The 22,890-nt window shown below is 42.5% G+C and overlaps 1 protein-coding gene across 5 annotated transcripts in view; it reads right to left on the minus strand.

The window, feature by feature from the left end:
• The window catches only part of ALG14 (ALG14 UDP-N-acetylglucosaminyltransferase subunit), a 112,810-nt gene that overhangs the window by 30,890 nt on the left and 59,030 nt on the right, over window positions 1-22,890 (minus strand). The window contains exons 4-5 of one of the 5 annotated variants that reach the window (XM_087866114.1): window positions 22,638-22,755; window positions 16,529-17,266 (exon numbers count right to left, since the gene is read on the minus strand). The exons of 3 other annotated variants lie outside the window; for them this stretch is intronic. In XM_087866114.1, the coding sequence (XP_087722240.1) occupies window positions 17,259-17,266; window positions 22,638-22,755 (126 nt within the window). In that variant the 3' untranslated portion in view covers window positions 16,529-17,258. Of the gene's footprint in view, window positions 1-16,528; window positions 22,756-22,890 lie in introns of those variants that run through there. One more of the 5 variants, XM_087866113.1, reaches the window with a different exon arrangement.

Here is a 22,890-nt window from a genome sequence, read left to right on the forward strand (position 1 = left end):
TGTTGTTCTGTAGATTTGGGTCGCCACAGGCCAAGTCCTGTTGGCTGAAACACAACATCACCGTGTAAGAAGAGATGTGGTTAACCTGGGTAGTCTGAACTCAACTCCCAGCCTAGTAGGAACCCCATACACAGACTATGGGCCAGGACCTTCCGGGTCCTGGATTGGTTTGAAGGCAAGAGACCACGAAGTTGAGAGTGAGCCAATAGGGAGTGTGTGAAGGAGAGACTGAAAGCCGGATGGAGAGTCCGACTAGGGCTGAAACTGCAGGGAATGGACAGAGAGGCAGAGTCCAACTCTTAAGGTAACGGCCTGAAAGCTAGACTTTCAAACAGCCTCTTGCTGGTGGAGGTAGAGGCTGGAGAGAGCTCATGAACCACAGAAAAAGAGCTGCAGGGAAGGTTCTGCGGAGCTTCTAGGGCCATGGATAAAGCTGGGGACCGGAGCCCACTGTCAAAGCTGAGCAGGCTCAGACAGGTAGTCTCCGTGGAGGTCACAGGTTTCAGAATCAACACTTCTGTTTATAGGATATTGGCTCCACTTTCTAGACAGGTGAATGGGGAGATGCGATGGGAGCAAACACTGAGGTGTAGAGCGTAAAGAAAAAGAGTAATCCTTCAATCACATCAATCTGTTAACATTCTCTTTCAAAGAATGTCTTTATATAAACATTTATATATTTTATTATAAAATAGGATCACATGTGCACACACATAATTGTTAGAGCTTGTATAGTAAAGTTCTGTTTAGCTATAGTTTTTTGTGTTATAAAAAGTTTTTTTGAAAATCCATGATTTTTAATGACCGCATATACTTAATTCTTTGGATATCTCATAATTCAATTAATTCTTCCCTTATTAGTGGTAGAAATTTAGACTGACTGCTTTTTTTTTCTCTTCTAAATCATGCTGTTTGAACATCTTTGTATATAAATCTGTGACCCCTGAGGTTTCAGTTTTGCACTGAACTATGTTCCAGAGTTCTTGCTGAGTGAGAGGTTAGAAGAAACAGCTTCAAGGACTTAAGGAAGTTGTAGAACGTTTAATAAAACAACTGTCATGAATTGGGAATGGGCCATGTGGTGTTTTAGTTCTGCTCCTGCCTAGAATCTGCTTGAGCGATTTCTCACTGAACTGTGGCCGCCGGCAGAACCCACCTCTCATAGCACAAGTGAGACTCCTTTCTAGGTCCACTTTGCAGCTGGTGGATGGGCCAATGACCCGGCCAGATGTTTCTACCTAGATCTGACCAGGGGCAAGCGGTATAGAAAAGCAACTCTGGAGGAGAAACTGTTGTGGCAAGGGTGCCATTGGAAGAGTCTCCCGTCCAATACTAGTAGTGACAGCTGCCGTGTTCACTGTCTAGCAGTGGCCGGCTCTATGGCCATGGAATTTTGGCCACAGTCCTAGCTGCTCAGCTCCTACCTTGTCCCTCCATGTTTTCTAAACCTACTGTATTAGCTTTCTCAAGAATCCTAAAAGCTCTTCTTTTAAGGTTCCCACACCCAATTCCAAAGTGTTTGTATGTGTGTGGAGGGGCGGGTTCCCTATACACAACATCAAGCAGTTCTCGGATACTAGCAATCTGAGAATTCAACTCAATCTTGACATTATCTATCCAGAGATAGTACCAGACTCCACAGGTTAAAGGTTCAGACCTACAAGACTGTCTTTCACCCCCCACTCCAGACACCAGTCACAAGTTGTGCTTCTGACTGACAGGCTACAGACCGGAAGTTAGAACGGCCTCCTCCTTACATTCCTTTAATTCGCCAGAGCAGCTTGCAGGACTCAGGGCAACAATTATACTCAGCAGTTTATTAAAGGATATGATAAAGGATATGAATAAACAGCCAGATGAAAAGATTCATAGGGTGAGGTATGGCACGCCACTCTCCCCAATCTCGAAAGTGTTCACCAACTCAGAAGTTCTCTAAACCCAGTCCTTTGGGTTTTGATGGAGGCTTCATTACATGGTCATGACTGACTAAATCACAGGCCACTGGCTGATTTAACCTCCAGTGCCCTCTTCCCTCCTCTGAGATTGGGGGAGGGACTTGAAAATTCCAACCCTCTAATCACAGGGTTGGTGCTCCTGGCAACCAGGACCCAAAAGTCACCTTCATTAATATAACAAAAGACTCATTCATTGCCCTATCACAGGAAATTCCATGGTTTTAGGAGCCTTGAGCCAGGAACCTTGGACTAAGACCAAATGCATATGAGAAATATATATTTGGTCATCCAGATGACCATATATATTTCTCATAGATCACAAAATTGTAGCTCTCAATAGCCTTTCACTAAATTCTTTTCCTGTTTCAATCAGCCAGAGTGGATTCTTACGGTTCGTTACCAAGAACCCAGACTAGTATGGGAAGAACAAAGGCTTTCAGAGTAGCAATGCAGAGTTCGAGGAGGAGTGGATCATGTCAGAACAGGCGTAGGATATGCTCAGGCAGGGCAGGGAGTGCTAAACCGTGAGCACAGGAAGCAGACACAGTGAAACGCGGACGAGGCCTCAAGAAGGGCCAGGTGAGCAAGCACTCCAGTACCCGAAGGATAGGTGCGAGGCCTCATTCAGAGAGGAGGAGGGCAAGATCAGTGAGAGAACAGCTCAGAAAAGTGGAGAGAGAAGCATCTGCGACTAATCAAGGGAGTGAGGAAGAAAATAGTTGGAGAGCAGGTGGTCCCTAACACACAGAGGTTGCCGTCAGAGCACCAGAAGGCTGGGGTGAAGCCTGAGGAAAGGCAGCGCCGAGGGTCCGCGAGCAGTGGAGGTGGACAGCAGGAAGGAAAAGGATGTGTAGCAGATGGGATGACGTATTCCTTGGCTCACAATACGGTACACTGTATTTCTTTTTATGTATATTTAATCATCTGAGTATTAACAGTTAAACAGAAACATCTAAATATCAAAAACGACGTGAAATAACCAAATAAAATCCTAAACACTAGAATCACCATCTATTTATGAACCTCAAGGTCTCTGACAATTCTATTGCTAACACAGACTTTTCAGAGTTGTCAGCATTGTGTATATAGCTTTTTGAGGTCACTTTTCCAATTCTGTCGCTACTTTCCTTCCATGTTCTACACAGGCTTTCGATGCTTCGCTGCATGAACATGCCACGATCCACCGGGATACTTGCCTGCTTCTCTGGAACCAGGTAGAGCTTTCAGCTTTTTGTAAACTGTATCAAAAAGGTAAGTAAATGATATATTGGTTTTCTGTAGGCTCGTGTGCTCATGTTATAAGGACACTGATTTTATTGCTGGCTCCTCAAATTATCAGTTACTTGCATTTTACTCAGTGACAACTCAAAAAAACTGTTTCTAATGTAAATTAGGTTCCTGGACCCAGTTCCAGTGTGTGTGTGTGTGTACTCTTCCCCACATCAGCAATGATCTAGACACCAGCTGGGTGTCCTACAATTTAACTCCATTCTGACACTACTCAGAGAGAGAATCAGATTCCACGGGTAAAAGGCTCAGTCCCACAAAACCACCCTCCACTTCAGATACCAGTCACAAGCCCAGGATGTGACTTCTGCTTCTGACTGACTGACAGGCTACAAACTGGAGGCTCCAACCACCTGCTTGAACTCAGGATACCAACTGTAACTCCATGTTGTTACCAGTACTTCTGACTGAATGGCTATAAATCAGAGGTTCCCATGATCCCCTCCTTGGGCTCAATTAATTTACTAGAATGGCTCATGGAACCCAGAAAAATCCATTTACTTGCTAGATTACTGATTCATTACAAAGGATGTTAAGGGATATGAATCAACAGCCAGATGAGGAGATCCACTGGGAAGGTATGGGGAAAGGGCATGCCGGGCTTCCAGGCCCTCTGAGAGCTTGCCATTCTCCTCAAATCTCCATGTGTTCACTAACCCAGAAGCTCTGTGAGCCCCATCTTCTTGGGTTTTTATGGAGGTTTCATTACACAGCTAAGATTGATTAAATCATTGGCCACTGGCGACTGGTCAAACCTCCAGGTCCTCCCTGGAGGTTGAGACTGAAAATGCAAACCCTTCAGTCATATGGTTGGCTACACTGGCAACCAGCCTGCGTCTTAGGGGCTTTCCAAACAACAACAACAAACAAACAAACAAACAAACAAAAAAACCTTCACTGTTCCCATCACTTAGGAAATTCCAAGGTTTACAGAGGAGCTTTGAGTCAGGAACTGTGGATAAAGACCAAATATAAATGAGAAGGTGACCAAAATCACCAAATACACACTTTTCTTCTACATCACAACATCACACAATATAATCAAAAAAAGAGCAGTGAACTTTGGTCCTGTAGGATCATGCCCAATTGATTAAGTTCCCCAAACTGAGACCTCAACACTGATTACTCCAGCTCAGCCAGAATATTCTTGCTCATACTGCATTCACATGATCCATCAAGAGGTTGGACAACATGATGCTTTTGGGTCAGGGATTTGCAATCACACAGACCTGGGCTGACTGTTTCACAGCACTGTGACCAACGACACACTGCTCATCCATTCCACAGCTCAGTGTCTTCATTTATGTACTACTTCATTCAAGAAATATTTATTGAGCAAAGATGATATGCCGGGCACCGTTCTGGGTATTAGAGATGTACAGTGAACAGAAGTCTGTGCCCTCACAAAACGTACATCCCAGTGGGCAGACAGAAAATAACAGATGCACGTATGAATATATAACACAAAGCAGGAGAAGGAAACAGGAGATATGGAGGTCAAGGAAGATGTGGGAGGGGGGGACTTGTGAGCAAATATCTGATGAAGTGGTATGGTCTTCCGAGTGAATCAGACATCAGTCAGAGCTAGAGGCAGGAAAGATGAGGCAGATTATGTGGACTGACTGTAAATTACTGAGGGCCAATGAAAAGGTTTGGGGGGTTGGGGAGGGGTGGGTGCTTGAGACAGATTATATTTTAACAGAGCTGTTAAACTCTGTCTTGGGGGTTTGACTTCTTGTGGTACCTATTGGAAACAAAGACATGCAGGGCCAGATGACCCTCATCCAATGTCCTTGTGGGGAGAAAATAATAAGCTCTAATGTATTCTCCTTCTTGGGAGTTTATGGTGGTGAGGCGGAGAATGTTAGGGGTGGGGAAGAGTAATTAACGAGGAAAACAGCATCTCTGTAATAGTATTACTGTGAAGATTAAATAAGACAATACACATAAAGCATCTAACATGGTGCTTGGCCCATGGTGAAAAATCCAGTAAATGACAGATTATTATAATCCATCCAAAGGTCAAGTAGTGTAATTGTGGCATTTTTCAAACTCTTAAGAGTGCTCATAAGGTTCTTCCCTCACTCCGTCAGGCACAGCACTGACCCGGCATGATTTATCCTACCCTTCAGAGGATACCTTGTAAGAGTAACCCAACCATCCATTTTGGTCTCTTTATCATCCAGTCATATTTTTTGCCCTGCCTGCTCCACTCCAAGTGACGCCTGGGTAAGAAAGTGATGGAAGGAGCCTGATGACCAGCAGTGGTATTTTCTGGATTTGCACAGATGGTAGATGACTGAAGGATTTTGGAGTATCCCTGCTCTGGGCCTGCAGAGCCCCAGTAGTGTACCTCTCAGCCTGTGGCCAAATGGCTGTGAAAGCTGATGGCTGCAACAAGGTCAACAAGCCTGATAACATGATGAATAAGCCTGCTCTCGTTCACTTCAAAACAGGAGCTGCTAGTTTCCCATTGTATGGGAAACTAGGCTTCCCAACCTTCTGCTGACCTTCCTGATTTGTTGGGTTTGGGTTCAGCAACAGGGATGCTAGCTAAACAGGTGGCAGAGACACACCGATATCAGGCTCCAGTGTCCCTTCCACAACTCAGGGACACTCAACTGTAGTTTCAGTGCATGTTAGTGAGGTCCTACAGACCAAGGCTCCACACAGTTTGGCACTCTGTACATGCTGACAGCCAACCCTCCCACTCCAAGTGCAGAGTAGGTGAAAGAACTCAGCGGTCGTCAGGGGACACACTGGGTTGGCATTTCATTGCCTTGTCCTGATCTTCTCTCATAAAAAACGTAAATACAGGGGCGCCTGGGTGGCTCAGTTGGTTAAGCGTCTGCCTTCAGTTCAGGTCATGATCCCAGGGTCCTGGGATTGAGCCCCGCGTCAGGCTTCCCTGCTCTGCGGGGAGTCTGCTTGTCCCTCTCCTGCTCCCCATGCTTGTGTACTCACTCTCTCTCTCTCAAATAAATAAATAAAATCTTGAAAGAAAAAAGTAAACACATACATAAAATTTAAACTTGAAAAAATTTTTCTGTTTTTGGTCTGGTTAAGCCATGCCTGCTTCACATCGTTATTAAAGATCATTGTCAGGCTAACCAAACATTGTTTTCCTAACCCTTCCTGGAAGCAGTTGAGGAAATTGAATCTTTTAGTTTTCCTGTTCTCAGGACCAAATGGTCAAAGTGACGTTTCCTGCCTTCTTGGTATTTTTTTTGTTTTGTTTTCATTGTATTTTTGACGGTCTGAAATAATTTCACAGAGATCTCTGAATCGTATGAATTCAGTACTTTTTCCTTTTGCTTTCCCCACGCCCTATACTGACCTGCTCTCCCAGAAGCACAGACTGCTAGCACTAGATGCAGCCTCCGGGAGCCATTTAGTTCAATCCTCTCCCTGTCACCTGAAGAAGAAGGGCAAGACCTTGACCTTTACAGGCACCTACTATTGCCAGGCACAGAGCCTGTGTGGCATTTTGCGTCATCACCTCACTTAAACCTTATAATCGCCCTCTGAGGTGGATGCTGTTATCCTCGTGTTTTGGACAAGAAAACTAAGGCACAGAGAAATCAAATAACTTCTATAGGATCACACAGCTGAGACTCAAACCCAACTTTTCAAAGACAAGCTTGGGGTCCTCCTGTCACCATCTTGGTCCGGCACTGTCCTGCACCTGTCAACCAGATCTGGCGTTAGCTGGAAGTGGGCTAAAGGCAAAGGCAGATATGACTCAGGGAGTTTAACTGAAGGTGAAATTCTGGCAATTGTTACTAATATTTTAAAGCTTTAATAGAGAAATTAGTGGCAGACTGTAACATGCCATTGGACTAGGATGGACTAGGAAAGCTTTTCAGCGGATTAAACAGGAAAAATGGTAAACATTTTTATATGAGAAGGGAGTATCCTTTCTAAACAGGAAGAACTGGCTTGATCAGAGCAATTATATAAAGGCCCCCTCTTAACTAGGTAAGTGCTATTTTTTTCATGATCCTTCTCTAATTTTTTTCCATGTAGCTATGTATAAAATTTCTATCTTGCTGAACTGAAAACTAGTCAGCAGTTTTCCTTAGATAATTTATGCCCAGATTATTTTGGCAGTACAGGCATATCTTGTTTTATTGCACTTTGCTTTATTGTGTTCTGCAGATACTGTGGTTTTTGTTATTGCTTTTGATTTCAACAAATTGAAGGTTTGTAGCAACCCTGCATGGAGCAAGTCTATCAATGCTGGTTTTCCAATGGTACTTGCTCACTTCATGTCTCTGTGTCACATTTTGGTAATTCTTGCAATGTTCTAAACTTTTTCATTATTATTGTTATATTTGTTATGGTGATCTGTGATCAACGATCTTGATGTTACTATTGTCATTGTTTTGGGGAGCCACGAACTGCACCCATATAAAATGGCAAACTTAATTGATAAATTTGTGTGTTCTGACTGTTCTACCAACCGGCCATTCCCCTTGTCTCTCTCCCTTTCCTCAGGCCTCCCTGTTCCCTGAGACACTCTGATATTGAAATTAAGCCAATTAATAACCCTACCAGAGCCTCTCAGTATTCAAGTGAAAGAAAGAGTGTCACATCTCTCACTTTAAATCAAAAGCTACAAATGATTAAGCTTAGTGAGGAAGGCATGTCGAAAGCCAAGACAGGCCAAAAGTTGCTGAACAGTTAGCCAAGTTGTGAATGCCAAGGAAAAGGTCTTGAAGAAAATTAAAGGTGCTACTCTAGTGAACACACAAACGATAAGAAAGCAAAACAGCCTTACTGCTGTTATGGGGAAAGTTGTAGTGGTCTGGATAGAAGATCCAACCAGCCCCAACATTCCCTTAAGCCGAAGCCTACACTAATGACTCCTTCCTATCATACACTCAAAAGACAGGAACACTGGTAGGAACTGAGAGAAACAATTCAATCCTAGCAGAAGTTGTTTCACGAGATTAAGGGAAGTCATTTCTATAACATAAAAGCACAAGGTGAAGCACCAAGGGCTGATATAGAAGCTGCAGCAAGTGATCCAGAAGATTCAGCGAAGGTCAGTCACGGAGGCGGCTACACTAAACACGATTTTCAATGTAGACAAAGCAGCCTTCTATTGGAAGAAGATGTCCTCTAGGATTTTCACTGCTAGAGAGACGTCAACGCCTGGCTCCAAGGCTTCAAAGGACAGGCTAACTTTCTTGTTAGGTGTTAAGGTAGCTGGTGACTTGAAGTACCATTCTGAAAATCCTAGGGCCCTAAGAATTATGCGAAACTTACTCTTCTGCGCTCTAGAACTGGAACAACAAAGCCGGGATGACAGCGCATCTGTTTACAACATGGTGCACTGAGTATTTTAAGCCCACTGTTGAGAGCTCCTGCTCAGAAAAAAGATTCTTTTCAAAATATGACTGCTCACTGACAATGCACCTGGTCACCCAAGAGCCCTGATGGAGATGTATAAGATGACTGTTGTTTTCATGCTAACAGAGCATTCATTCTATAGCCTATGGATCAAGGAGTAATTTCGACTTGAAGTCTTACTATGTAAGAAATACATTTCATAAGGGTATAGTTGCCATAGATAGTGGTTCCTCTGATGGATCTGGGGGCAAAGTCCATCGAAAACCTTCTGGGAAGGATTCACCATTCTAGATGCTATTAAGAACATTCGTGATTCATGGGAAGAGGTCCCAATATCAACATGAACAGGAGTTTGGAAGAAGTGGGTCCCAGCCCTCATGGATGACGTGGAGGGTTCCGGACTCCAGTGGAGGCAGTAACTGCAGATGTGGTAGGAACAGCGAGAGGACTAGAAGCAGCCGTGGAGCCCGAATATGGGACTGAACGGCTGTGATCTCAGGATTGAACTTTCACGGCTGAGGGGCTGCTTCTCATGGAAGAGCAAAGACAGTGGTTCCCTGAGCTGGAATCTACTGGTGGTGAAGATGCTGTGAAGATTGTTGAGATGACAACAGAGGATTTAGACCATGACATACACTCAGTTGATAAAGCAGCAGCAGGGCTTGAAAGGACCGACTACAAGGGTGAAAGAAGTTCTGCTGTGGGTAAAATGCTTCAAACAGCGTCACACGCTACAGAGAAATCATTCACGAAAGGACGCATCAACCAATGTGGGAAACTTTGTTGTCTTATTTTAAGAAACTGTCAAAGGGCACTTGGGTGGCTTAGTCGGTTAAGTGTCTGACTCTTGATTTCAGCACAGGTCATGATCTCAGGGTTGTCAGATCGTGCCCTGCATCGGGCTCCATGTTCAGCATGGAGTCTGCTTATCCCTCTCCCTCTGCTACTCCCCCTGCTCACGCATGCTCTCTCTCTCAAATAATTAAAAAAAAAAATTGTCACACTGACCCCAACCTCCAGCAGCCACTACCCTGATCAGTCAGCAGCCATCAATATCGAGGCAAAACCCTCCACCAAGAAAAAGATTACAACTCCTAAAAGCTCTGATGATGGTTAGCATCTTTGAGCAATAAAGTATATTTAAATGAAGGTATAGGCAGTTTTTTAGATACAATGCTATTGCACACTTAGTAGACAATAGTATAACTTTTATATGCCCTGGGAAACCAAGAGAATTCATTTGACTTGCTTTATTGTGATATTTGCTTTATTGCTGTGGCCTGGAACCAAATCCATATCTTTAAGTTATGCCTATATAAGGAAATGTTTATGAATTTTTGCCTGATTCCTTAATTCTAAGTCAAAAGGACATATAGAAGCACTTCTTTATGAGATTCTGGTTGTGTGTGTGTGTAAAAGAGAGACACTCAGACAATACAACAAAGGCAAAGGATACTATTCAACAAATTGAGATGCATTAAGTAGTTGTAGTACCCTGTGGTTAAACATGGTACTCTGCAGCCAAGCTTGGATTCCACACCGTGAGTAAGCTGTCAAGGTTCTCCAAAGAACATGTGCTTCACTCTGCGCATTCAGGCATTCATAAGTTATTTCCCTGCAGGGGTCCACCACACACTGATCAAAATTCTAGCAACAGTGCACCTGACTCCATCAGTAACATGCAGAAGCAGAATGACACTGTTTGTCAAAATCAGGGTGTTCTTTGAAGTTTTTATTGACTTCAACCTTTAGCTGAGTTAAGTACGTTTGATTGCACTAATGACTCCCTCCTATTAGAGACTCAGAAGACAGCTACCTTGGTAGGAACTGAGGGAAGCAATGAGTTTATCCCAGTTCCATTCAGAGAGGACCACTTTAAACCAGCAAGGAGAGAAGTGACTTTATGCTAGTATTTCTCAGCCTTCCACATCACATTCACCCAGAGGCACTTGCCCCAAATGTATTCTTTCCAAAGCAGAATCTCTGGGTCCAGAGTCCAGGACTATGCATTTTAAACAAGCTCCCACATTCTGGTGGAAACTACAGCTTGTAAACCCGTTTTATACTTCAGGAAGAGGGCTGGCACCCCATCTGCATTTATTTATTCCTGCAAAGGGGGTCTGTGTGTGCTAAGGAAGAAGGAGATGTGACTACTGGTGATCCATCAGAGGCCATACCCTCTCTCACCCTGCAAGACCACTTTGGGGGCAGGAACCCAGGTGAACTCATCTGGAGGAGCTTTTCGGTGAACCTGAGGTTCCTACTAGCAGAGAGAGCTGACAGAACTCTTTTGGCTAGACTCTTAGAAATCAAGTAGCTGGGGAGGAGACCTATCTTAAAGGACTAGAACTTAGCTCCTTAATTACTGGTTAATGCTTTAAAAAGGATTAGTTGATAGCATTCTGAGAATAAGGACAGGATACAGAGAAGGCACTTGAGGTGTGAGAGGACAGAAAGGGACATTAATTAATAGGGAGGTAGCAGGTGGCAAAGCAGCACATCCTGTGCCACTCAAAGTCATCGTAGCTACCAAGGTGCCCCATCTCACTCACGCCAAAGAAGCATCTCTGCAGACGTGGGGGAATGGTCTGCTGCATGCTTTTTGGCATGACAACCTGGGTCTTAGGGAAGGAGAGGGCTGGACAAGCAGGGCCTCAGTGGTGGGGCTCTGCCAGAGTCGTCTTAAGGGCAGGAGTAATAATAGATTTTAATGTAGCAGGTAATCTGAGAAACACACTATATGACCAAAAGCCAAATTTTGTTAAAGAAGAGATTCTTAACCACTCTGGAGAGAATACCAAACCTCCAGGTTTTCTAATTCAAATATGGAACCCCTGTTTTTTTGCAACAATAGCTTCTGTCTAATCGTGAACAAGATGGACTATTTGAGCAACTGACAGTTCAGGGAAAGGGCATGACTCCAGGTGAGAGCACGGACTCTAGAGCCAGACTGTCTGGGAGTGAATCCTGGCTCTGCCACTTCCTATCTGTTGAATTGTCCTAATTATTTCACCTCTCTGTGCCTCAATTGCACCATCTGTAAAACGGGAACTGAAGTAGTGCTTTCCACGTAAGGTTATGGTAAGGAATAAAGTAAGTTTTGCAAAGCACTTAGAATTCGGCAGGTCCCTTAAGCATATTTGCTATTATTTTTCTTAGTCTCTCTGCCTAGGGTTGCCTCACAACAAATACCAAAACATGAGTCTTGAGCCAAAAGAGAAAAGAATCCTCGTGTCATCTGTATGGCTGATGTTCTTTCAAGATCAACAGTGGCTCTTTTGACTTAAGTACAGTCTTTCCTCCTCCCCCAAGCCCTGCTGAGGGCACTGCTGGGCCCCAGTCCAGGCATCTTCTGCTGGGGCAGCAGGTTCTCAGGTCCTCTACTAAGAACCTTTTAAGGGAAAGGAGGTGGGCTGGCAGAAGAATAAACCCCTATTTTGTGCAGTCCAGCAAAGAGGGCAAGTAACGTACACCAAATTGTTTACTGGTAAAGCTTCCCAGGGCAAGACTGAAAATAAAATTCTGTTAGAGATCCACTCTAGGGTATAAAATGGAATTATCTTCGCCAGGATTAAATCACACTTCCTGAGCCTGACAGAGGGTTTCCAGGGAGAGTAAGCGCCGTGCAGCCTTTGTTCCTGACTCCTGCCCCCACTGATTGTCCAGCCCATTCGGCCTCCCTTGCCAGCTCACTGTGGCTTGAGTCTTTCAAACAGAGAGCTGGGTCCAAAAACAAAACCGGGGTAATTTCTGGTTGGGGAAGATGTTGGCAAGGGGAATTCTAGAAAACTGGAGCAAGGCACTCACGCACGAGACAGATGCTAACTTTAAATTCGATGTTAATTATAACCGAGTATGTCAAAATCCCTGTTGCAGATCTAATAGCTACCACTAGCCCTTCACTCTGGGCTCTCTCACCTGTACGTCTTTATTAGGAAATTTTTTTCACAAATTCAACAGTAATGTCCTGAGCAGAGCGGGTAGCACAGTATAATGATTACAGTGTGGATGCTGCAGTTTCAAACTATTTGGGTTTGAATCCTATCTCTGCCACTCAGTAGCCATCAAACTTTGGGCAAGTCAATTTTTTTCCTTATGCCCCAGTTTTCTTAGCCACAAAATGAGGCTAGAAAATGTCAGGTAACTAAATCATAGGGTTGTTGTAAGGATTAAGTGAGTTAACATGTATAAGGAATTATAATGACGGCTGGCATTTTTCTTGGCACGGGGTGGGGGGAGGCTGGGAAGATAAGCGAACCATCGGGGAGCCTACAATCTACAAACGCGGTACTGCATTCAGCTCCTTTCATGTACTTTGCATAAAATGGGTGCACAAAAAAAGTCTTAGGGGGAGCTGGCAGAGACTGCTGATTCACTATGGGTCTCCAGTGGTGGTGGGTCGTTGTTAACATCACAAAATGCCTCAAAACCCCCCCCCCCCAAACCAATGGCTTTGTACATTGCTTCTACAGAGAAAAACAAACATTTTTTATAACATATCATTAGTCAAAAACTATCCACTCCAATACTGAGAGCCTTTAAAAACTCTGAAATGAACAGAAAAGTTTTAGTCTTTAAACAGAGGAAATACTTTTTCATTGCCTTATGTAATTGCTTATAAACTTAGAAGTTTGTGTTCACCACTGATATGCCCAATAATGCTCTACTATGAGGGGCACGGAGTGCTATTATGTGCAATCAGTAAAAACCTTTAGACAATATACAGATTTAAAAGGCTGAGAGAAGAACATCATGGACTGTTCTAAAGCTAGAAAATCGTTCCCTTCTCCCTCCCCTTCCACTTTTCAAGAGTATTCACTGATCTTTTCTTACTCAGTTTTTAGATCTTTGTTTTAAAATCCAAAAGTTCTTGTAGCATCCGATAAAAACAGACTATAAGGAGAGAGCCTATTCCAGAGTCTGAATTCTTTCTAACCCAGGCAATTTAAGGCAAAAGAAGAAGCAATTTAAAAAACCCACAAAATAAAGATATAGTTCACAATACAAATAACATCTAGCTAAGTATCTGATTAAGTACTTTTGTTAGACCTGTTTTTTGAAAAAGTTGGTTATATATAATTGTGTATGAGGCAGGAGAGTCTATAACATCCGCACATTCTAGAAAGTATGTGGCCCCAAAATGTCCCTAACACAGTGACTTACTTCTTTTTCTGTCTTCCTTTTTCCTTTTCTTCCTCTCTGATGTCAGTGGATGGCAAATCCCTGTGTTATACCATACCCTGCAGCTTTGACTGCCAGGGGGTTTCCTCTGAAGCTCCCTCCTGGGGAAGTGGTCCACCCCCTCTTACTGGCCAACTCCATCTCTCTTTTGGCTCCAACCGTCTTCCCAGGCTGGACTTCCCATGTTAACTCTCTAATCCTGCTGGGGAAGGGCCTGTGGCAGCACTACCAATTGAAATCTTTTTATTTTAACTTTATATATATATGTAACATTTATATATATAAAAATATATATATATATTTTAAGATTTTATTTATTTGAAAAAGAAAAAGTGAGCATGAGCAGTGGGGAGGGGCAGAGGAAGAAGCAGACTCCCGGCTGAGCAGGACCCTGGGATCATGACCTGAGCCACAGGCAGACCATTAACAGACTGAGCCACCCAGGCGCTCCCTTTTTATTTTAACTTTAAAATATTTCTGATATATTTCTCTGTTCCCCTTCTCACCCAAACCCTGCCAATTCTATTTCTAAAGCCACTTCAGTCTGGCCCTGCCCTTGATCTCCACTACCTGGGGTGAGCCTCTCACCTGGCTCTCAGACCCCCTACCTGCTTTTCCAGGCTTGCCCCTCCTCTGCTCCACTCTCCACAGTGCTGCCACGAGACTTTTTCCTCAAATACAAACCTGATCACATTAGCACTTATCGTCAATGGCTTCCTGCTGCCCCCAACATAAAGTCCAAACACCCTGAAAGCTCTTTCCTAAAACTCCCTATCTGTGTTGTATTCCTTCCTCACTGTGGTTTTAAGGCTCACCTGGATTATTTTCTACAGTAACAGAGAAAGTGATGAGCATCGCTCAAGTTAATATAACAGCAATAAACAGAAGGAATCAAGGCACATTTTTCCCATGTAATAATACCTGTTTGTAGCCACACATTGTCCTTTAGTGACCCTTCAGGTACAGCCGGTTTTGTAGTTCTAAAGTAGACTTAATTGTTCCAAATGCGTTCTTTGTCCAAATTAATGAGTTTTTTTAAACACATAAGCCAGGATTAGAAAAGATTTGGCCAGTGTGCTTACTGGAAATTAAAAGCTTGAGGAACAGTATTCCCATTTACTTTTTTAAAACAGGAATGAGGAGGGGAAAAAATGACCAAATTAGGGCTCAGAAAGAGAACAGAGAGGGGGCAACAAAGACAAATCAGACCCTGAGTGACGAATTCTACTTCAGGCTGGTCCTGACCAAAGAATGACGGTTAACGGGTCCTCATATTCTTTGTAAATACTAACTTATTTCGTTTTAGTCTCCACAGCCACAATAAGAGATAGGTATGATTATCTGTATTTTATAGGTGAAAAAACAGACCAGCAAGATTTATTTTGCTTACTATGGTAATCACTGATGAAGTGTAATGCTCACAGCTAAGGGGGAAAACGCGCCCCTCCTGTTTCCCTGGAGGGAAGAGCAAAGTGTCTTCTTCTGTCTTCTCACCCAACCTTTCCCCCACAGAGGAGGAGTGGCTTGCCTGGGTGGTGAATTTAGAACAGACTCAGGATGCTTGGCCCTGGCAGGCCCATGGGCTTTTTTACTCATTCTTCTGGCCTGTCCATCTTCCATATCTATCCTTTACCCTGGCTTGTGTGCTGAGTAGAAAAGAGAGGCAAGCCCACAGTCTCATTCGGGGGAAAAGATTTAGTAAACCCATAGTGGCCACATATAAAAGTCACATCCCCCAATCTGGCTTTTATCACTGGATAAAGCTAGTATTTTCCTTCCTATGTCATATTTCTCAAATGGTTGTGAACATAAAAGGGGAAGACAGAGGGCTATTAACTGGCTCCCTAAAAGCTAAACACAAGGCACAAAATAGGCACTCAATAAATATTTGTGAAATAATGAATGAATTTGTCCAAGGCCACAAAGCTAATAAGCAAAAGAATAGAAACTTGAATCTATGTCTGATAGAAAAGCCCATGGTTTCCTAAAATTCCACTTGAGTGCTTCTTGTAGAATGTTCTATTTTCAGGTTTCAATTCATGCTTCCGTACGGCTGCCAGAAAACTGGAAGCACTGGCATCAACCACCGTAAAAACTCATGTATGCCTAAGAATTTAGCTGATAATCTATCTGTGTACAACAGTGGTTAGGGATGAGTTCAGCATGTCTGCTTGCTCCTGGCTATAAGCACAGGCTGCTACGGATTGAGCCCTGTAGGTACACAAAGAAGAGGGACCTGGAAGATACGGAGGAGAAGTGAAGGTGGCACTGGCAGGGCATGTAACAGATCGGGAGGGGAAAGGCGGGCAGCGGAGCAGGAAGCTGCAAGCGCAGAAAAGGGGCAGGGCAAGGCACTGGGGACGGAGAGAAGATGAAGGCCCAACAGGGATTTGGGGGGCTGGGGAGGAGGCAGGCGAAGGAAGAATGGCCACAGAGATCCCAGCAGAACAAAAGACTGCAGACACGGGAAATAAAAATATGTCCAAACGAAGAACATAAAGGGGAGACAGATAAAAGAACAGGAGTAAATCACTGGCTATGAAAATAGCCACAAACTGATTTTCCATTTCATGTCAAGATGATGAAAAGTGGGAGCTGATATGTGTGCCAGTAACCTTCAGGAACTAAGAAATAAAACACCCAGGTTGAAAATAGTTTGGGGAGCCAGAAGATGACAAGATTCCTCCTGCAGGCAAAAGGGAAATTAAAGTAATGACAACACCTCCTACCCTTTTCCCCCTGCCCTCCCATCCCCCTCCAGTCACAAAAGAGTGGGGAGCTGTCTGGCTGGCAACCGTGTATCAGCTCAGCGGGGACCCTGTTCAGACTGAGCTAATATAGTTGCTTTTTAAGAGTATCTGGTAGAAGTCAGGATTGTGTGTTCACAAACACCATATAAAAACAGGGTCGTCTTTGCCTTCCAAGCAGTTTTTTTCACTCTGTTTAAAGGCTGGGCAGTCTTTTTTTCCCCTTGCTAGAGTGGCACACAAAGAATTCTCTGACACACTGCCCCCACTGCAGATGAAAGGCTTAAGTGTGAGTGAAAGCAACAATGTTTAGTGACATTTACTAGCTGCAAACAGTGAAATCAGAGAGCTTCAGTTCACGCAGATTAAATGTCAGGCTTTAAACATTTAGCAGAGTATTAGCTATGGAAGTTTTTAAAATTTAGGATTTAGTTTTATATTGCAAGCAGCACTTGAGACATATAAAAGAAAGGCTTTTTAAAGCAAGGAAACAATTGAGCCACAAGCTGAATAAGACTATATATTTTTAACTGAAGGTGAGTTACTGAGCTCAGCTCACCAAACCAGTGGCGCTCCCTCTTCTTCGCCATCCCAGGTTAATAAGAGGAAGCCGACATTCCCTGCACTTCACATTTTGGAAGACAGAAGTCAAAATCCCAAACACAAGAGTATCTAGGCACATAGTTGACAAGTCCAGGAGTCTGTACATTACCGTTTCAGAATGAATACTTTTTTAAGCACCTAAAAAAGTTAGAGAGGAAAACAGATCACTTTCAAAAAAAATATTTTCCAAGGTTAAATTTATTCTTGACAAAATTGGCTATAACTGCCAAAGAGAACATCCGCTTTTGTGACTAAATAATAAAATCTAGAAATTGACAATAGCAATAGCTCTTCTTTTCTTCATTCAAAACAGCTGGTAAGCATCTTCTCTATTATGCTTACTTGGGGGTGCCGGACAGATACAAAGCCAATGATAATGGTTATTAGCATTTCAAGCTTTATCTTAAATACGTTATAAGCACTACATTATCCCCCTTTTACAGATAAGAAAACTGGGGCTTCAAGAGATCAAGGGTTTTGCTCAGGACCACTAACTGCTGAATCATGTGGCATTCAAACTCTAGCCATTGTCTCCAAAGCCTAAGCAATTAACTTAAGGAACTTACTAACTCAAGGAACTCAGTCTGGCAGAGACCATGGGCATGTGGACAAATAAAGTTTAATGCAAGAAATGCCACGACAAAGATATGAACAGAGACGCAGACTGAGTAATCCTGTCTCAGGTATCAGGAGGAGACATTTAAGCCAGGTCTTGATGCATAAGGTGGAGTTTTCTAGATGAAAAAGGTAACACTGCTCTAGGCATAGGAAGCCATATTACCAAAGCATGAAGGCTGGCATGTGTGTGGAGCGCCCAGAGTTCACTGTGTATCTGAAGGGGGGAGAGCTGGAGGGTGGGAAACAAGGCTATTACAATAGCCTGGGTAAAGACATAAAGGGAGGCTGGAGCAGGGGAGATAGAGGCCAGTTAGGAAATGCAGAGGCAAAATGATCTGGTGACTGGCTGGATGTGTGCCGTGAGGGAGGGGGGTCCATAGTTGCTGGTGTTTTGGGTTGTTGTAAAGACTGACAATGATGGAGCTAAGACAGACTGGGAGTGGGGGTGGAGAAGAGGAAGATGACACCTTAGTTCAGTTTTAGAAAAGCTGAGTTAGAGACACTTGAAGGATATCTGGGTATCCTCTCCACGGCATTCTCAACTTCAACAAACACTGAGTGCCTTTTGTAGCAGGTACTAAGGAGGTTGTAAGAGAACAAAACTGGTGCTTGCCTTCCTGGAGTTTATGCACTGTGTAGTCTGTTTCTTAATGGTGACAATGTATCGGGGAACTAACAGGATCATTCTGGTTGTGACAGTGACGGGGCGGGGGGGATGCTATTTCGCTTAGTGGACAAGCGCCATGGATAGACATTCTGTAATATTTGGGACTGTTTAATATAGCAAAGCACTATCCTGTGTCCCACTGGACATCCATATAGGTGATATTCCATTTATAATTACTTGAGTTTAGAACCTAATTCTCTTTCACATAGACAAAAAATATTTTTTTGCATGTTTCATATATACATTGAATGTTCCCAAATAGAACTACCATGGGAATTGAGCAAAGACTACACTCTGTTTTGTTTGGACCTGAACCAAGAGCTGGCTGTTCACTATTTAGGAAAATTACATCACGAATAGGGGGAGTTAAAAAAGTTCTGGAGATGGGGAGTGGTGACAGTTGTACAACAATGTGAATGCACTTAATGACACAGAATTGTCTACTTAAAAATGGTTAAAATGGTCAGTTTTATGTTTTATTTATATATATATTTAAAGATTTTATTTATTTGAGAGAGAGACAGAACACAAGCAGGGGGAGGGGCAGAGGGAGAGAGAGAGGGAGAAGCAGAGTCCCCACTGAGTGGGGAGCCTGACTCGGGGCTCAATCCCAGGACCCTGAGATCATGACCTGAGCTAAAGTCAGATGCTTAAACGACTGAGCCACCCAGGTTCCCGTTATAGATATTTTAAAATAAAAGTTATAAATTAAAAAAAAAAAAAAGAAAAAAGATAATTACATGAGAGGCAGCAAAGCCACTCATCATTTTTGAGTTACCAATACAATGCACCTGCATCAGTCTGCATTATATGGCTGTCCTAGTCATGGTGGCTCCACATTCTAATCTATCTACTTGACTGTGTCTCCTGGTGTGGTCAGGCCTGGAGATACTGTAAAACATGTAATGTGATTGCTAATTACTTTCTTTGTATTTCTCCTTTGTATTACAACTAGGGCATTATATTGCATCTTTGGAATTCTGTGATGCAGAGGAGGGTTATATTAACTATGAGTTTCAGTTCAGGAAAGGGAAGGGCATGTTGTAAAATATTCATAATATAAAGGATACATTATTTTGGAAGGGTTGAGAATCACTAGTGAAAGATAGACATATATAAATGGAACTAAAATACAAGGCAAATCATGGAAGCACCTCAGAGAGGTAAAACTACAAAGGGAGAACAAGGGAAAGAGATGTTATTGGCTGTGTGGGATCCGGAAAGACCCACGGAGGAAGTATAATGTGAGCAGGCACTGACTGACATCCTCTGTTAGAATAACTCCAGAGATGTGGGGCTTGGGATCTGCCTCCAGTGATGTCCATTCCTTTGGGCATGGCCCTTGGTTTTATCAAGTTCTTTTTGATGTTCTTCCTATATCTTCTCCACAGTGGCCCTTGTTCTGGGAGGCTCCAGTAGGTAGAGAATGATAAATCCCTAGCCTATGTAGTGTCTTTTCCAGAATCTAAAAACTGTGGTCTCTGTAATACTCTGGTTTAATCTTCTCTTCTTCAAGCTAAAATCTCCCTATTTCCTCCAACTGTTTCTCATGTAGCTTGGTTTCATATTCCCTCACCATCTGGGTTATTTTCCTCTGAACATGTTCCAATTTGTCAGTGACCTTTTACAAGTGTGGTGCCTAGAACTAAATGTGATTTCCAGAAACAATAACTATATCTCCTAATATCCCCAAAACAGAAAGTGTTATCACTCCACACAGTGAGATCAGGATGGAGAAGGGAGCAGGGGACGATCTGTCTTAATCATCACTGTACTGTCAATATTGAAATTTTTTGTTTGTTTAAGCAAGTTAAATATGTTTTAATACTTGCACTACAGTTCTGATCTCAGTGCCTTTTTCCCCCTAGTTTGTTTTTGTTGTGAGGATTAAAGGAAAATGTGGGTCTGGTTAATAGACACTAACAATTATTTTTGTTTGCTAATAGTGTGTGCTTACTGACATCCTACAGTCATTTCTTGTCTGAAGACATTTTTCTCTTAACAGACTGGGCCCTGCCCATGGCCCAAGTGAATCTAACCAAGAATGGCAGGTATACCACCCTTTCTAGGGGCCTGGCCCGTAAGCTGGAGTTAGTATTTCTGCCTTAAGCATGGATCTGATGTGTGTGTGGAAAGCCCCTGTATTCCTGTGTACCCAGTGAACCTCAGCTTGAGCCCCACCATATGGATAATTCCACCTAGGCTCCAGATTTTTCATCCCATTTTGGTCCAAGACTGAAACCCTGCAATAACTTGACTGGCTCTTGCCAACAGGCTGTGTCCTGGGGCTGAAACAGTGCCAGTTCATCTCCCCATTCTAGATGCTAGAGACTCTTGAACCACAGTGACACTGTCCACTGGTCTGAAACTTTGGAAGCCACAGCAGAACTCTACAAAGACATCACTAGGTCATAAATACTAGCTTGCTATCCACCATCAATGCAATGGCCTCAAGTGACTGACCAAGAAAGACAGGACAGATTAGCTTCAAAGGTCTAAGCACTTTATGTCACTTCTACTGGCTGTTCAACTTTCAACATGATTTTGCAGCTGGCCAGACCACCTTGAAGGTAAACTACGAGAGCAGGGACATCTGTCTGTTATTTGATGTATCCTAAACCCTTAGAACAGTGCTCAGCACGTAACAGATGCTCAACAAATATTTGTTTAATGAATTAATGAACTGACCTAATATGGTAGACATCTATCTTTGTTTTGCCCAGCATTCCCTTCTTTTGAAAATTACTTCTTCCCTCTTCCATGTTATTCTTTTTTTTTTTTTTTTTAAGATTTTATTTATTTATTTGACAGAGAGAGAGACAGCCAGCGAGAGAGGGAACACAAGCAGGGGGAGTGGGAGAGGAAGAAGTAGGCTCCCAGCGGAGGAGCCTGATGTGGGGCTCGATCCCAGAATGCCAGGATCATGCCCTGAGCCGAAGGCAGATGCTTAACGAGTGAGCCACCCCGGCGCCCCTCTTCCATGTTATTCTGATGGGGCTCCCAATCATGACATTCAACAAGCTAGCAAACTGTGTGACAAATCTGAAGCTCATTAATCTGCATGTCCCTAGTCCCTGCAGTTAAGCACATATCTGCAGTCTTTACTTCTGGCGAATCTGAGGCATATGTCATGAGGTTGATGAACAGAGATGGTACATTCTGCAGGTAGATCATTCAGAAGCTAAACTTTATATGAATGTTCATCATGAAACCCAAGCCAATAAGTAAACTGAACTTCTGGTCAGAATAAGCTTATGTTTCTAATATTATTGATCTTCATCTAATTAATCACCAGTACCAGAATTTATCTTACTCACATTCAAATAAATCAGAGATAAAACTTTTTCAAATTTCTAATGATAGATGAAATACAATTTTATGTCAGCTTTACTATATTAATGATATTTAAGGTTGCTCAGAAAAAAATCTAATCTGTGAAATATGAAAAAATATATATTGGATTAAAATACTCCAACAAATGGGGGGCAGGAAAGTTATGGTTATTTAAGGCTTTTTAAAAATTGTTGTAAAATATATATAACATAAAATTTACTCTTTTAACCATTTTTAAGTGTACAATTCAGTGGCATTAAGTACATTTACCGTGTTGTGCAACCATCACTACTAACCATTTCCAGAATTTTTTTTATCATACCAAAACAAACAAACAAAGAAACAAACAAAAAAACCACCAAAAACCCTCTGTACTCATGAAACAATAACTCCCCTTTCTCCCTCCTCCAGCCCCAGGTAGGCGCTATTCTACTTTCTGTCTCTATGAATTTGCCTATTAGAACTACATAACTGAATTATATTGGAATTATAACTGTAATTATACAATATTTTCCTTTTGTCTGGCTTATGTCATTTAGCACAACGTTTTCAAGGTTTATAGATATTGTAGTATATATTAGAAATTCATTCCCCTTTATGGCTGAATAATAGTCTATTAATGTACCTACCACATTTTGTTATCCATTTACTTGTTGACAGACACTTGGGTTGTTTTCAGCTTTTGGCTACTGTGCTATGAACACTGGTGTACAAGTATCTGCTTGAGTCCGTGCTTTAAATTATTTTGGGTATACCAGGAGTGAAATTGGGTGGATCATATAGTAATTCTATGTCTGACATTTTGAGGAACCTGTATAAGGCTTTCAAAATGACCTATAAAGTAAAAATGTATTAACTTAGGAACTATATAGACAATAAATTATTCCTCACCTAATCCTTCACGTATCATTACTGGAGACAGAGAGACTGCTGTAGTAAATAGGACAGAAGATACATCATTTCCTTGTAGTAAAGGAGGGAACAGGAATTTCCAAATAACTACAGATTCCTGTGAAAGTAAGACATCACAATAATTGCAGCTGTATGTAAATATCAGGATCTTCACAAACATGAAATAGTCTTTAGAAAACCTAAAATTTTCAATCCTAAATAGTGTAAGAATGAATCCCAGAATGTGATCATA

The sequence above is a fragment of the Ursus americanus genome, chromosome 12 (assembly GCF_024610735.1).
Source record: "Ursus americanus isolate L20-20 chromosome 12, mUrsAme1.1.p, whole genome shotgun sequence".
Taxonomy (NCBI): Eukaryota; Metazoa; Chordata; class Mammalia; order Carnivora; family Ursidae; genus Ursus; species Ursus americanus.